The 17285-nt window shown below is 44.0% G+C and overlaps 1 protein-coding gene across 1 annotated transcript in view; it reads right to left on the reverse strand.

Annotated features, from left to right (window-relative positions):
- Positions 1-17285, reverse strand: part of SLC24A3 (solute carrier family 24 member 3) — a 501442-nt gene that overhangs the window by 26015 nt on the left and 458142 nt on the right. The window contains exons 11-15 of the mRNA XM_021700716.2: positions 15239-15399; positions 14194-14464; positions 6995-7161; positions 5778-5892; positions 4531-4643 (exon numbers count right to left, since the gene is read on the reverse strand). Of these exons, the coding sequence (XP_021556391.2) occupies positions 4531-4643; positions 5778-5892; positions 6995-7161; positions 14194-14464; positions 15239-15399 (827 nt within the window). The remainder of the gene's footprint in view (positions 1-4530; positions 4644-5777; positions 5893-6994; positions 7162-14193; positions 14465-15238; positions 15400-17285) is intronic.

Raw genomic sequence — 17285 nt, forward strand, 5'->3', positions numbered from 1 at the left:
TTCCAAAGTAAGTTAGGTTGTGCTATTCCCAATATATTTGACACTTTTTTCATGGCTCAAGTATGTACACGCCCCATACTATGTGCCACAAGGAAGCTCACCCTCATGGAGCTTCCTGTGGTCAGAATGCCAGGGTAAAGCCTGTGTTTAAAAAAAAAAAAAAAAATAATAGTACTGTGCCATGAAGCTGTCCTCCAAATCTCAGAAATGAAATAAAGACAAATTAAAATGTAAGGAATACTGTCATTTGGAAAAATAATTAGGCATGTGTAAAGAGCTTCAAAGTGTTCATATTCTATGCAACAACTCCAGCTCTAGGAAAATAACCTCAAATGCAAATACAGTTTTATGCAGAATTTTTATAGATCTCTAAAATCAATAAGATCAATATACAAAGATGTATGTTGCATCATTATTTATAACTGTGAAAATCTTGAAGCAGTATGTGTCTAACAGCAGCAGCATGGTTAAGTAAATTTTGGTGTAACTAGAATATGAGGTTGTCTTTAAAGATGATGTTTCTATAAGATTTTAAGGAAAATGTGTTTGCTATCATAAGGAGTAAAAAAAAGCAATTTTACAGTGAAGTCTCAGCTATGTGAACCAAAGTGGAAAGAAAAATATGCTAAAATATTAGCAATTGATATTTACGGATTGAACTATGCATGTTTTTTATTGTATCCTCTGAATCTGCAGAGTCACATGGGCAGCCATAAGCCATATGTGGCTACATAAATTGAAATTAATTAAAATGAAATTAAAAATCCAGGTCTTCACTTGAACCAACCACATTTCAAGCTCTTAAAAAGTCTCATGGAGCTAGTGGCTACTGTATTTGACAGTACAATATAGAACACTTCCATCATTATATAAAGTTCTATTGGGCAGGCACTGCTCCAGAGTGTTCTCTAATTAGAGTTTCTCTAATTTTCGATAAAGACCATGAGCTATTTTTATAATCAGAAAAAAAGAATAACAAAGTCAAGTTAAGATGACTTGACTGTAGAAAACCCAAGAAATTATTTGAGGAATGGCAAAACAGAATCAATGTGAACTTGTATTTTAAGGAAGCAGTGACTTTAATGAGAGAAATTCAATACAATCAATAATATTGTTCTCAACTTAAGTACAGGAAAGGTATATTAACTGGGAGAGGAAGGGTCCACATATGACCCAGAAAAAAGGAGCTCAAAGAGGTAGGATTGGCCAATGTGCCCCAGGATGGTTGTCGTGGCAGGGAGAGAACCCTATGATATGGGTTTATGCTTCAGACAACAACAATTCAACAGCTCCAGTAAAAGGTTATCCAGCAAACCCTCTTGTTGGCTCCCACTCTCAACCTGATGCCCCAGACTTCAGAGGCTGCTAATGTCCACTGACACCTGCATCTCCTCTCCTAAAATAGCTAAACAAGTGTCCTGGATCCTTCTTGCCTCTTGGTGGGAACATTTGACTCATCTGAACAATGGGTGGGAGCAGGCAGGATGCACATCACCTTCAGTTCTTGTCAAAAAAAGATCTACATAATCTTCCATGCCCTTGCTTTCTCTGCTTTCTGTGTGTCTATTGGAGAAGGACTCCAAGAGGATAGAACCACAGAATGAAATAAGCCCTAGTCCCTGAGTTTCTGTTTGGAGATCCATGAGAGCTGCCAGAATGGAAATATCTACAATGGATTTGGGGCAAGAAATAAAGCTTTGCTGGGCTACCCCAGGGAAATTTGGGGGTTTGTGATATAGTAGCAGTGGTACTTATTCTAACATATAAATTCTAATTTGATCTTCTACACAGAATGTGTTAAGGCAGCAGGTCTGGTGACTTAAACGTTGCATGCTTTTAGGGGAGCCTAGAACCATGACTGACCTTCAGCCAATCTCCAAGAATGTGACCCTTGGAATATTCTTTATGTTACTGATGGATGATGTTGTTTTGTGCTCCAAAAACAATGGGTGGTCATGGGGCTCCCCAAATACCTCCCACCTGTGGGAGGTACAGGCTCCAGTGTGGAATGAAAAAGCCACGGGGATGAAAGGCACAGCATAGGGAACAGTCAGTGGTATTGTAATAGTGTTGTAGGGTCACAGAGGGCAGCTACACTTATGGTGAGCACAGAATAACACAGAGACTTGTGGAATCACTATGCCTTACACCTCAAACTAGCATTTTGTGTCAACTAACACTTCAATTAAAAAAAAGAAAAAACAAACAAAAAAACTAAACAAAACCTGAAAAACAAAGTAACTCCCACATTAAGATCTTTCTCCAGGAAAATGGAGCACAAATTGTCCAGAATAAGTATGCTTTTTATCTGGCACTTGTATATCTTATTACCATCTATTGCCATTCTAGCACAGACATCAAACTCCTGTGAATTTGGTTGATGTGAGTCCCTTCATAAGTGCCTGACTGACAACAATGTCACTCATAAAATCCTTCGGAACATTATCTGGAACCCTGTGACCACCTAATGGATGATGTCCTTTCAGTGGCCAACATGGAGGGCATTTCTTCAGTGTCTCTCTTATATGCATCACTTAAGAAGATGAAACAAATTCAAGATTTAGGACAAGGGCCATGAGTGAGATAGAAAGAAAGGCTATGGAGAGAGGCCCCATTTGGTGGTGGTGATGGGGAGGGTCCAGAGAGGAATTCTGAATGAGACACACCTGGAAGAAGGGACATCATTTCCAATGGGAGAGTGACGGAATGTGTGCCTCTGAGGCAGAGTAGTCTGCCTCTGAAAGAGATCACCTTCAGGGACAATGACTCTGAGGGGCACTGGCCTGGCTCTCTGCAATGTCTGAGACAGCAAGTAGTCTGGGAGGGATGAGGTTTAGAGTGCACTGTTGGGGGCTATTGAAGAACTGGCCTTCCTGGTGGATATCTGTTTACATTACAGTTAGCCAAGGCTAAGGGGTCCTTATACCTTAGGGCAGGATTAAAACTCATGCTGCTGAATCTCTCATAAAAGTCATCAAAAACATCATTTTCTAAATCCATATTGTCATGTAAGTTTGAATATCATCATTTTTTTATTGTCTGATGAGCACCCACATGATCTGTCCCTGCCTAGCCTCCTAACTGCCTGTCAAACCATGGGACCCTCCCCTATGTTCACTCTACTCCACTTACACTGGACTTGCTTCTGTCTCTCCAACATGCCAAGTGCATCTCTGCCTCAGGGCCTTTGCACTGGCTGTTCCTTCTGCCTGGAATGCTCCACACTGCCCCAATATCCCCCTGGCTGGTTCTCTCTAGTTATTCAGATTTCATGTCATAGTTACCTCCTGAAAGCAGCTTCCCCCCCCCCCCCCCAGGGAATGTGGCCTCTCTCACCATGTCATTACCCAATTTCACTGACAACAGAGCAGAGATCTTCACTCCTTAGAACATATTCTGCTTCTTTCCATCTTCTTGTGCTTATCTTTACCCTCTGGTGAAATTTCTCAGGCAGTGGGTAACTTCAGATGAACCAAAAACACGTGGACTGTCTGCATGGATTTCAATTTCATTGCAACTGTCTGGATACCTTCCCTGGTTGAAACAGCCATTTGTCAAGCAGCTTGGAAGACAACCGTCATCTGATAAAATGAGCCACAGTATTTTCTATAGGATATAGCATTGCTTAACAACAAATTGTGCAGATAGGCTAAGGTAATGCTCGGCAGCACATCTGGAGAAACACCAGCAGTGAGTTGGGTCTAACAAATTTGGAGGCACGTTACTCTTTTATTCCCATGTCTAGGCAAAAATCTCCAACTGCAATTTCTTCCTCAGTCCTTGGATAGTGAGTGTCTGGGACAGAGTTGCCATTAGTGGAGGGCAAACATTTTAACAAATTGGGAAAGAGAGCTAGACCCTCCGTGTCACTCACCTGTAAATCTACCTGAAGTCACAATCAGCTTAGCCTTGAGAAAAAGCATGGAGGCCATCTTCATGGGGTCTGTCGCCAGACCCCTGGTAGGGGGGTCATCTTGTATTTTGTGTTCCTTCCTCCATGAATGAAATTATTTTTCCCACAAAGCAAACACACTAGACAGGGGGTGGCAGAGGATGGCCCATGGGCCAAATCTGGTCAGCCTCCTATTTTTGCGTGGCCCATGAGTTAAGAATGATTTTCCATGGTTGAAAAGAATGAAAAGAATCCTATACCATAGATCATGACATGTAAAAATTATATGGAATTCAAATTTCAGTTTCTATACATAAGGTTGTATTGAAACAGCCATGCTCACTCATTTGCACATTGTCTATGGCTGCTTTCAGGCTACAGCTGCGGAGGTGGGTTGTTGTGACAGAGACCATCTGGCCCACAAAGCCTAAAGTGTTACTATCTGGCCCTTCCCAGAAGAAGTTTGCCAACCCTGTACTTGAGTCCTGAATGTTCCCGCAAGCCTGGTTTTGGGAGGACTTTGATGAGGAAGAGTTTGTTTGCCTCCCAGCATTAGTATTTCCTCATCTCCTTTGCCCTGAAAACAGAGTCTGCAGAGCCCAAGATTTAAAGAGAAATCACAGGGGAAACCCACTTACGTAGGATCCATAATCCACAGCCAGAGTCTGCAGGGCCCATGGGAGACCAAGGCCGATGAGGATATCAAACACGTTGCTCCCAATAGAGTTGGACACGGCCATGTCTCCCATGCCTGCAAGGACAAGAGGTCAACTTGAATGAGGGAGGTTGATCTCAGGATAGTACAGGGGCTCCCCAAGGCACTCTCCCAACCCTTTGGTCTGACAGCCAGAGACTTAGCTGGCAGGTCTGTTGGCTCATTTGCTAAGGTGGTTCCCTCCCAAGCTACCACCTGTATTTTCAATAGAATATGTATTTTCAGTAGAAAGGAATGGAAAAGAACAGAACAGACTAGAACGAAATGCACATTCTGACCTTCAGAAGGTCTGTTGACCTTCAAACATGATCACTGGCGAAATGTGAATGATTCCAAAAACCAAATATAGTTCCCCAAATTCTGAAACTTCCTTCTAGAAAGGAATAAACTTGACAGTTCTATTAAGCCTTTCATGAGCTCACCGTGAAACTGATATATTTTAGTACCATCGCCCAACTGCTCTACACTGTCTTCAATTCTTTTTCTAAATAATTGAGCACTATTAAGAAAAATAATATAACCAGTAGAATTTCGTGAGGACTTCTAGGGGACACTATGCTAAATGTTGTAGTTACACATTGTGTTTGTTGAAAACAAATGCAATCTAGCACAAATCAGGCATATAAATTAGAGTGGGTGCTAGCAAAGGGCATGGCCATCTGGAAGGGGTGTCCATCTGTGAGCTTGGATTTGAAGGAGGGGAGGCTGTGCCATACACTGAGGACTGACCTGTGGTAACCACCACTGTTGGGGTACTGCAGCTGGGTAGACCTTAGGCTATGGGGTCTGTCTTTTCTAAGCCTTGGTTTCCCTACCCATAGAATGGGGGTCTGATTTTCCCCACCCCACGGAGTTGTTTAAATTAAATAAGATAACGTACTTAAACTGCTTTGCTCAGTGTGTGGCACTCAGCAAAGATTAGCTCTCGTTACATTTATTACTTCTCCAGAAGGGCCTCTGCATGCTACCTAGAAAGTGTCTCTGCCTTTCTTAAGGGTAGATCTTCTGGCTTGTTTCCCTGTTCTTTTGATGCCAGTTAGCTTTTTGACCAACACAGCACTGAAGTCACCCATCACCCTGGTAATTGCCATGTGGATCCCCCAAAGCTCCCCTCACCCGTAGGCCTTCCCCTCTCCCCCATCCCTGTCACCATCTAACTGGAGGTCCCACCTTGTCTGGCGACGATGAGGCTGGCCATGCAATCGGGCACACTGGTTCCAGCTGCCAGGAAGGTAATCCCCATGATGACATCAGGAATCCCCAGTGTGTATCCAATGATTGTGACCTGGAAGAAGCAGGAAGAGGTGGTGAGTTGGGGGCTGATGCCAACCCAACACATCAGTGGATCCTCTGCCCAAGAAGCACAGAAGGCTACAATCTGGGCGGTCTGCTCAGGGGGCAATGTCTGCTCTCGTTGTCAATGTAGAGGGCAAAGAACATCTCGCAGAGCAGACCAGGACTGCAGGTCTGGGGACCAGGGTGCAATTATGGAGTCCATGTTTTCCAACCAAAGATTGGCATTTTATACATGTTCCTTTCAGGTGAGGCAGGAGGACTGAGAGAGGAGAAACAGTTTCTGGGAAAAGGTGATTTTGGGACAGAATATTTGAACTTACGATGGTCCCGGGAAATACAGAATGGAAAAGTAGGGTCATGAATGGGCAATGCATTCTGGATGGCTTTTGGGCAGAGGCTCTTTTGAGCCATAACCCCACAACCAATGCCAGTCCTTGAATCCTTGTTTTAGCTTCAGAAGGACCCTTGAGTGGTCACCTGGTCCAATGACCTTATTTTCTGGTTGACAAAACTGTGACTCAGTTAGAGGAAGTGACAATGACAGCTAGGATTATTACTCCCCAATTCCTCCCGTTTTTCCTTCATGCTCTTTGCCTTGTGGCTTTGCCACGCTAGAGCAGGTGGGGTATATTTCCCCCACTCCATTGATATTGGGCAGAGTCACAGGCCAAGGCCCTAGGAGGGACAGCATGTTTCCACTGGCCTTCTATTATTCCAACAATCTGCCATGAGAAGAGCATTCCCCAGGTAGCCACGGGTCCAAGGAAAATGAGCAAACATAAGGAGTAGGCATGAAACCCATCTGCTGCCTGAATCACACATAACCATGCTGTGGCTTGAAGCAGAACCGCTCAGTCAGTGCCAGCTAAGGTTAGTCAAACCATGCTCAACCTGCAGATATGTGAGCAAGAGGGAACTTCTTGTGATTCTAAACCACTGAGTTTAGGGGTGGTTTGTTATGCAGCTTATTGAGGCATTTGCTGACTGATACAGTTACTGGGCTGAAACCCCACTTCCTATTCCCCTCTGACTGAGCATATTTTTCTCTCTAAAGAAGTCTAGCAATGCTGTGGGGTCCTCCGTACACTCACCATCCACACCATCATGTAGGAGAAGGCTGCTATCCACAACGTGGAAGAAGCAAATGTCACCATAAACCATTTTTCCCAGCGGGGTTTGTTGCAGTTGGGTACAGTGAAGTATAAAACAAAACTCAGTGGCCAGGTGAACGCCCACTTCACTGTTTCCAGTTTTCCAGCTGGGAAAAGAAAAAAAGACAAAAACAAAAATTAGTTTCATTTCTCTGTTTTACCAGCCCTCCATGCTACTTGCCTCAGACATTTACATCCTAATTGATGACCTGTGAAATCAGCCTTATTATGTTGTTCTTTTCATAAAAAACACAAACAGCTTTCCACCACCAACAAAACCTGGCGTACAAAACCAAGCAGAATAAAAACAGTTATCCACCGCTCACCTCCTAGTTAGGCACCCAAATGACAGATGAGGCCCTTCTGAGGATACATGCCATGTGATTTTCTTTATTTGAAGGTGGATAACAGGAAAAACTAATCTATGGTGGTAGAGGGTGGAAGGTTGACTGGAAAGAAGCTCGAGGAACTTTCTGGAAGGCAGAGATGTTCTTTATTGAAGCAGAGAGTGTATACGATACATATTTCTTACCAGAGGTGTTAGCAATTAAGCAGGATGGTAATAAAGGCTAAAGGAGAATTGATAGGTTTGTCAAATCTGAGGTTACAAGGAACTCATGGCAACAAAGTCACCAAAATAAGCATTTATGGAGATCTCTGAAACATGGCCCTCAGGCAACACAGAGATGATAGGATCAAGTCATCACTAGCCAGTCCATCACCTCGTCCGTGGCAGCAGGTATTTAGAGAGCCAGAAATCAATGACTAATTTGCAAGTTCACATCAGCTTGAGATACAAATCCCACCTTGAGAGCTTTCAAATCATCTTTCAGGATTTCGTGAGTTGACAATGTTGAGCAATTCCACTAGATGGCGCTGTGACCACTGACACCTTATAATCCGGCAAGATTTTATCTACCCATGGGGAGAACAGACCCCAGGCCAACTGGTGGTCTTCCAGCTCCCCTCCCCGACCTTCACCTGCACCCCCCCACACTCCCCACCCTTTGTGTCTGAGAATCTTCCTCATCCTGTCCCACCTGGCCCCATGCACCAACCATCCTCCCAGTCCTGTGTCCTCAGAAGTGCCTCATCTGTCATTTGGGTGCCTAACTAGCAGGTGAGCGGTGGATAACTTTTTATTCTGCTTGGTTTTGTACACCAGGTTTTGTTGCTGGTGGAAAGCTGTTTGAGTTGTTGCCAGTTTTCAGGTATTACAACTAAAGGGGCTATGAGCATTCTTGTACACTCAAAAAACATGTTGACTAAAGGAACATAATTGACTAAAATCACATGCCATTCGTGTCTTTTAGTCAATTACGTTCCTTTAGTGAATATGTTTTTTGAGATCCATTCGTGTGTCAGGAATTCATTCTTAATTGCTGTGTAGTTTTCCATCCTACCAATACACAATTTATCCATTCTCCTGTGGACGGGAATTTGAGTTGTTGCCAATTTTCAGATATTACAACTAAAGGGGCTATGAGCATTCTTGTACACTTTGTTTTGTGGGCATGTTTTTTTTTTTCTCTTGGGCGAAGACCCAGGAGTAGAATTGCTGAGTCACAGGGTGGGTGTTTATTTAACTTTGCAAGAAACTGTCGAGCAGTTTTCCAAAATGATCATCCCATTTTATATTCCCACCAGAGTGAAGGAGGTATTTTTTAAATTACACTTTGAACAGTGATTAATAAAATGTTAAATGAAATTTATTTCATAATTTTATGCCAGTATCTAGCACTTTTCCAATTAGCTGCTATGCAGATATGGAGCTGGGAACAGATGATGACAACATTGAGACTGTTTGGCTGGATTTCAAAGCAAGAAAGCTGTCAGAGGTTTTTCATGAGGGGCTTCCAAATGCTGTGGACTCCAGCGTATCGTCAGACCCTTGGATCCCAAAGGCATCCTGGAATTCTTCGTGCTCCTAAATCCTGTAATGTGGTGATGTCATTTATCCACCTGGGGCTCTGGGGACCCCCTCACTGGCCTTGCAGTCTTCCTGATGCCCTCACACAGAGAGACTTGGTCCAGCTTCAAAACACACACCCAATCAAAGTTACAAAAACACAAATGGGAAGAGAAATGACTGCAATCTGGCTCTTTGTAATTCCTCAGAAAATTAAAAAAAAAATGAAATCGGAACTTGAGACTATGGCAGCTTAGAAAATGATACTGAGTACAAAGGTAATGCAAGCAGTACATTTGGCACAAGTGAATTTTGAGTTTTTTCTCGGCTGCTTTAGAAAATTCTGACTTGACCCTGAGGGACCTTATATCTAGAAAACAGTTCTCTCCATTTCATGATATAGATGCTTTCTCTAAGTTACAGCTCCACTGTAACAACAAACTTACAGTAGAAATTTAATCGGTATCATCTGGAAGGTAACTTTAAATGTAACGTAACAAATATAACTCCTTGAGCAAACCAAGTGATACAGAAACGTGCTTTTATTTAAGTGATTTTGAGGAGCAGGGGTTAGATAAGGAACATACTTACGTTTTGGTGTGTTCTTTTCAGTCTTTTTTTCCCCTGAAAGTGTGTTTACCTACATCCCCATGTAAATGTTTCTATTTCTGTTAGTCAACAGTAAGGCTTTCTTCATACAGGGCTAAGAATATATGTACAACTTATACTATGCATAGTTGCATATAATTTACATATATACTATGTAGATTTAGCCTCTACATATATTATATGCACATGGAAACACACGGATGTTAATATATGTGCACATTCTAGCTGCCTTAAATTTCAGTTTCTGAATAAAGGGGTAAAATGGTTTCCTTTCCTCTTTGAGTCAACAGTATTTCTGGACATTTTCCCATCTTTTCTTCCATTGCTAGTGGTCCAAACAGAGCCCCCTTCTGGCCCCCCAGGGGATAGGTTTAATCCTTCATTTAACAAATATTCATTGAAGGTCCTCCCCCCCCCCCCCCCCCCCGGACCCCGCCAGTCTGTGTCAGGTCCTGCTCTGGGTGCTGAGGACAGAGCAGTGAGCTGAGAAAACCGAACTCCCTGTGCATGAACCTGATGTACCCGTGATTATGTGATTTCCTGGAAGGCAGCCAGCAGCTGGGACATGCAGTGGGGACTCTGAACGTTACAGTACAGTACCCCTTTGAGTGTGCCTTGGCTCTGAAAAGCAAAGGACCTGTTCTTAAGTTGTACTCCTTACTGAATTTTTAAAGAAGCTTACTTTTATTGAGAAGAAAAGATTATTGCTCATTCTTATGGACCTAGAGTTAAATATATCAATTTGTTCTAACTATATAGGCAATAAAAATGTAGTGTTTTAGAATGAAAAATGTAGAAAAAATAAAAAAGAAGTCCATCTAGGAGAAACACACTCATATTTTGGTATACTTCTTTTCAGTCTTTTTCTGTGGAAGTATGTTTGCCTATGTACACATGCAAACATTTCTTCCTTTTCTTTTTTTTTTTTTAGAGGGAGAGAGAAAGAGTTCAAGCAGGGGGAAGGGAGAGGGAGAGAGGGAGGGGGAGAGAGAGAGAATCTTATCCATGCCCAGCATGGAGCCTGATGCAGGGCTCGATCTCACGACCCTGAGATCATGACCTGAGTCGAAATCAAGAGTTGGACGCTTAACTGACTGAGCCACCCAGGCGTGCCCACATGTAAACATTTCTATTTCTGTCAGTCAAGAGTAAGGCTTTCTTCATGCAAGAGATAAGAATACGTGTGCAATTTATATGTATATATATGTGCATACACACATACTATGCACAGGTGTATATTCAAATATATATTATATGAATTTTACCCATACGTACATTATATGCACATATAAAAACACAGATATGTTAATATCTGTGCATAAACCATAAAAGGATACAACTCAATATAAAAATGTATACACTGTATGAATAAACATGTTAATGTAAAGATGATAACCATACACGTGCACACTGCATAATGCACACTTTTATTCATATATGTACATGCATGTGCACATAGATGCATGCACAATATATGTGTATACACATACATACATCCTATAAATGCCTATATTTACATACTTCCACATAATTACTTATTCGTTACTTATACTCACTATAGTCAAGTCCTGGAGAGAAGAGAGTCCTACAGCTAAGTGACAGAAACACAGAGAGCCATGGCCCTGCAAGGTTACCATGAGAGGGAAAAATGTCCTCATCATGTGCGCAAAGCTTTTTCAGGCCAAAGGAACTTAGTGCAGAGGAACCGGATGTGGGGCTCCCACTGGGACTGGGTCCTTCCCACTCCTTGAGTGGCCTCTGCTGGCTGGTTCAGTGCTGTGAGGGGTCTGCCTGCCCTAGGGGGTGCTTGTTGGACACACAGCCCGCGAGCCTCAGATGGAAGTTCCTGAGTCCCAGAATGGGGTTTGGCTTTGGTGGTGGGAGGGAACAGAGGATCATAATTGGACAAACCCACTCTCCAGTTCAGAGGCAGCACCTGGCTCCGAATGAGGCTCCCCTAAGGCTCAAGAGAACGGTGAAGATCACTGGTGTGACTCCAGGGTGCTACACCCCCACTGCCTCAGGTGTGGCCCGCCAACAACCAGCACCAGTGTCACCTGGGGGCTTGTGATAAATGCAGAATCTGGGGCCCCCCACCAGACTTCCTGAATCAGAGCCTGCATTTTATCAAGGATGCCCAGGTGACAGGGCTGGTCTAGAAGAACTTGGGGTTCCACCTCCTTTCTCGGCAGCTCGGGGCCCTGGAATGAAGCAGAGACCCCCCAGGACTGGCAGGACCACGCAGAGCATCCTTTCTCCTCTCATGCCTGACATTCCAAAGGAGGCAGGGTGCCTGGGCAGGGGGTTTCTGAGCCCACACCTTCAGCCATATCTCTGAGCACACAAGGAGACAAGATGATGTGGCTGGGAGCCCCGGGGCCGCCTCATCTGCAGCTAACCACAGAGTTGTGGAGGGGAGGTGAGCAACAGTTACAAGATAGCTTGAAACTTCACAGTTAGGTCTGGCGTTTATCCCATTCAGGTGAGAAAAAGGAAGTGACCTGAAAGGGGCCCCTTTGTCCCACTAAGTAATGAGATCTGGTGGGAGTCAGAGGAGTTGTCTGGTGTCACACACATGTCTTTGGTCGTCTGCCTGGAGGGGTGTACATGGGGCTTCGGGGCTTCTGGGGGGCCAACACTTGCCCCTTACAGACTCTTCACCTGGTCCGAGAGTTTCTTTCATCAGTGAAGGACTTTAGCAAAATAGGCGTTTTTGGAGCTTGGTTATGGGCTGCCAATGGTGAGCTCTGAAAGCAAAGGCCAGCCTAGGCAGAATTTTAGATGTGGGCCCCCAAGAGTCTGTGCCCGATTCTCAGAACCTGTGAAGAGGAGGCTGAGCTACCGTTCCACGACTGCTCTGCTGTGTGGCACAACAGACCTCCTCATGGGGAGGTTACGCACTCAGAAGCACAAGTGGAAACCCAAGAGATCAGAAGTGTGAGAAGGACCCAAAGCACCATTGCTGATTGAAGAATGCAGGCCTCCAGGAGCAGTGAGCAGCCCCCCGCTGACAGGCAGCAAGGAAACAGGACTGAGCCGTCCAACCACAGGGAACCGGATTTTGCCAATAATCTGCAAGTGTTTGGGAGTGATTCTCCCGAGGGCCTCTGGGAAGGTCTACAGCCCTGTCTACACTCTCATATGGTCTTTGGAGCCTCTGAAACCCAGCCAGGCTGTGCTGGACTTCTGACCTACAGAACTGGGGGCTAATCAACGGGTGTTGTTTTAATCCGCTCAATTTGCAGTAATTTGTTCTACAGCAGTAGAAAATGAACACAAAAGTTCATAAGGGGTATACAGAGAGCCTGGTCGCTTAATCCTGAAATGTTTTTGTCTTGTTGATAGGGAAGAAGGTTGCCAAGAAATAGAGTCAAAGATGGCAAAATGGATAAAGAGCCAGCATGCTTTTTTTCTATCCAGATAAGCTTCTAACAAGTAATGATTTAACTCTGGCTGGGTGGTTTGGGACTTTGGGGTATAGGATCTGAGTGGATATTCTCTAGTTAGTTTTGGGAAGCACTTGATGAGGTTGAGATCTGAGGGGCCCTGAGGGGACACAGGAGCAGTTCTGGTACTAGTTTTCCTTGCTATCCCCTGGAACACAGAAAGGCCTTACATCTGAAATTAACACAGAACTCTGGCACTCCACACCCACATCCTATCATTAAATGACCTTTCAAGTGGGTCAAGTAATACTTCCCCAGAACTCACAGGTCTCCTGTAATTTTAAACATCCTTGAGAAGTCACACACTTATTAAGCCTCTCACACTTGACCAGGGTGCTTTCCTGAAGCAGCCGGAAACTTCTGGAAGGTCTAGCAAATAGGCAGAAGTCTTTGGACTTGGTCTACCCATTCCACTAATGGGTGGGGTCAGGGGACAACGTCTCTGCAATGGCCAAGTCATTGTTGGGTAGCAGTCAGGGGAGGACGCTGCTTTGGTGGCTGGGGTCCTGAAAACTATACATGCCTGTGCTTCCCCTTCAAGATACCAGGGAGATGACCTTGGCCAGCCTCACTGTGTGAGACTTAGCTGGGGCCAGGATGCTTTTTGCCCAGGTCTATCTCCTGTGGTGTCTGTCCTGGAAACAAGCAGGTTATAGGAGAGGAGAAAACTGAATGGGGTGTGGGGGGTAAAGGGCAAGAAGTGAGCAGGAAAACAAAGGCCAACTGGGAAGTCTGCATGTTTCCCCCTAGGGTGGCCTTGGCAGGACAGCTCCTCTGGCCAAACGTAATGGGATGGGTGAAGATGGGTGAAGTGCCTCTTCCCTTGAGCACCAAGCTGCCTTCCCAACATGCGTCAAGTGCATTTCCTCCTTAGCACCAAAAGGTCCCACAGAACAGCTAAGCTAAGCTAAGGGTCTTCCTTCACAAAGTGCCAACAAATTATACATTTGGTCAAAGAACCCACATTTCAACCAGTGATCATGTGTTCCCATCTTGTTCATCTCTGGACCCTCTAAAACAGAGTCTTGCCACTGTAGAAGTTAATATAAATACTTCTATGTTCATATAGAGATAGTTCTTTGAATTGAATGTCAAAAAGATCACCAAAGTCAAGGGCATCTACTCAGTGGCCTCAAAATAGCTCCCAACCCCAGCCTAGACATAAGACCTCTTACAGGGGAGGTCGAATGGCGTGTACGGTCCTTCATCATCATCCTCATCCTCCTCTTCCTCTTCGTCATTCTCGTTGTTCTCATTGTCCTCATTCTCATTCTCTGTCTCGTTACCAGCCTCGGCCACAACATCATCCCTCCGAGTCCCATTCACGCCTCTGTCTGGGGCACTGCTGGGCCCTGTCCCGTTCTCCACGGTGTGCTTAATTGGGATTTTGATGGCCACCTCGGATTCTCCATTGGCATAGGCCCTACTGTTTATCAGTCTTTGTCTCTGGAAAGAGAAAGGCACATTCTTACCACAGTCAGGGGGATTCTAGATCCTTACACCCAGAACACCGGGATCTTTTTCAGGCAGCTGACAAAAATGATTCTTCCAGGGGATTCTGCAGAGAAGTCTTAAGGGATTCCTCAAAGTAATAAGCAACTCAGACAACATCCTTCCGGGAGGAAGGATTAACCTTTTATGACCCACTGGAGCTTGCAAATCCCTTTAGAGGAAATTTCCTATGTCTCAGAGGCACCCTTCTTTTCTACCAGTGTTCTTGATTCCCTGTGCACTGCAGTATTATCTTCTCCAGACTGTAGGAATCCCTTGGACCATAGGTGAGAAAGCCACACAAATGTGTCTGGACTAGTGTATCAATAAGGCTGCCACTCCAGAAAAAGGGATACACAGGAAAATTCACGTCAGAGACTGCATTACTTTAAAGGTAAGGCAACCTTGATTTAGCAAGTACTTCTGTGCAAGTTCACATCAGAGGGCTTCACCCAAATGGAAGATGAGAAGAAAAAGGTAGGTAGAAGGGGACAGGAGAGTTTTTCTATATAACTAGGAGCCTGATCATGACTTCTAACACATGGAGGGAAGAGCAAGAACCAGGATGCACAGCTGGCCCCATGAACAAAGATGCTGGGAAACAGCTGAGGGATATTATTGTGTTACATGTTGAGCTTGGTATTTCTATTCTCAGACCAAGAAACTTTCTCCCCTTCCCAAAGTCTCCCATCACTGTCCAGTGGCAATGGAGTGTGCTTTCCCAGATACCTCATTGATCAACATGCGACTGGCCATGGAGAGTCGGGTCTTGGGGGGAAAGTGGCTGGTGATCATGATTCGAAGTCCAGCCTCAGAGAAAGAAAGCTGGTGAGGGTAGGCTGACAGCAGCTCGTCTACCATAATCACTGACGCTTTGCGGTGGAAATTGGCTACGGAAATTAAAAACACAAAATAAGGATAACATAGAGGTTAGGAGGGGAAAAGAGATATTTATTTAGTCTTCTCTCCGTTCCTCCCTCACCTCTCTCTCCCACTTTCCTGTTTACTCATTTATCCATCCATCCATCCATCCATCCATCCATCCATCCACCCACCCTCCCAAGGAGGGTTGTAGTGCACAAAATATGGAGAAGAGTCAAACTCTTCTTTCGATGAAGCTCATTGATAGCTCTTTTGAAATGACTTGAAACAATATAAGCATCATTCACTGGCATGGTAAGAAAGAGTGATAACCTAAGAGAATTCCTCTGTGTCCTCAAAGGATTTTTTTCCCACCACTCAGACCTGGGGCACAGGAAAGACCCCAATAATTTTAGTAACCCTTTATGCCTTTCAAATGTCAACAACATTCAAAGTTCTGAGCTGTTAAAAGCTGCAGAAATGACTTTAGTGCCAAGTGGAGGGCTTAGTGGGGAAAAGCGCACGTTGCTGCAGCCCAGCCTATGAGTAAGGCTGACAAAGGGGCGGGTAGGTGAACTGGCCACATGACAGAGGCCCAAGGTCCAGAGTGGCCCAAATTATTACACAACATTTGCTGGAAAGCCTGATAAATAAGGTCTAAGGCCCCTCTCTACAAAAATGTGATATGAGCACACAGCTCACAGGTACCTGGCCACACGCTCTCCTGGTGGTCACCCCTGTTTTCCAAGCCACTAAACCATGAAATGATCTCTGGAAACACTGAGTAATATGAGGTAGCTCTTTTTGGTTCCCTAAGAGTATTCCTTTTATGGTTATAAACTATCCAAAAGAGAAGAGATTCAAGGAAATCCTTATATGGGATGGCACTGAATACTCAAGTCTTTTGTTAAACATACGTAGAAAAATGTATCAAATAATCGATTTTCACATTCTAATAATTACCTCAGATTTCAAACTCAGATTTGAATAACCTATAGATTTTCAAATTTCTTTTGTGTTTTTCCTGCAAAGCAACCATATGAGACCAAGAAGAAATAAACCCACACATTTTTAGAGAAGGTTAAAAGCAATTGAAAAACCAAACACATTCTAAGGCAAAGTAAATGATAATTTTCTGTGTTCCTCTGAGAAAGAATATTCTTTGTTAGGGAGCACTATCTTAGTTCTCTTAGTTTATCAACTGCTTAATGAGAATCTATTGAATATAAGAACTACTTTGGAAAAAAAAGGGAGGTGGTAATTTTCTTTTTCTTTTTTTTTTTTTTTGCAGAAGTGAATTTTTTTTTATTCTTATGTTAATCCCCATACATTACATCATTAGTTTTAGATGAAGTGTTCCATGATTCATTGTTTGTGCTTAACACCCAGTGCTCCATGCAGAATGTGCCCTCCTCAATACCCACCACCAGGCTAACCCATCCTCCCACCCCCCTCCCCTCTAGAACCCTGTTTGTTTTTCAGAGTCCATCGTCTCTCATGGTTCGTCTAAGGGAGGTGGTAATTTTCTATGTTATTCTGCAGCTTGGAAATGGAGGTAATGTAGCCTGAAAATGAATGTGGATATAATAATATACTAACAGCAACTATCATTAATGGGGTATTTTACATACTTTATCTCCTTTACTCATTACAATAATTATCCCCATTTTGCAGAAGAGAAAATTGACCTCACAGAGGTTCCATTAATTTGCTTCATGGTAACACAGCCAAAATATGGCAGAGTCAATACCTCAAGACCCCTGGTCTTGTCTCCTTTAACATCCTGTCCTAAATCCCCCATGTCACTGCCAGCAAACGTTTTGCCAAGAACTTCCACGAAGCTTTCCCAGGTGGCTCATCATCAGGTATGACTGCCCCAGGATGTAGCCAAAGGGAGGCAGGGAGGCCTGGAAGC

The sequence above is a fragment of the Neomonachus schauinslandi genome, chromosome 10, assembly GCF_002201575.2.
Source record: "Neomonachus schauinslandi chromosome 10, ASM220157v2, whole genome shotgun sequence".
In the NCBI taxonomy this organism is placed as follows: Eukaryota; Metazoa; Chordata; class Mammalia; order Carnivora; family Phocidae; genus Neomonachus; species Neomonachus schauinslandi.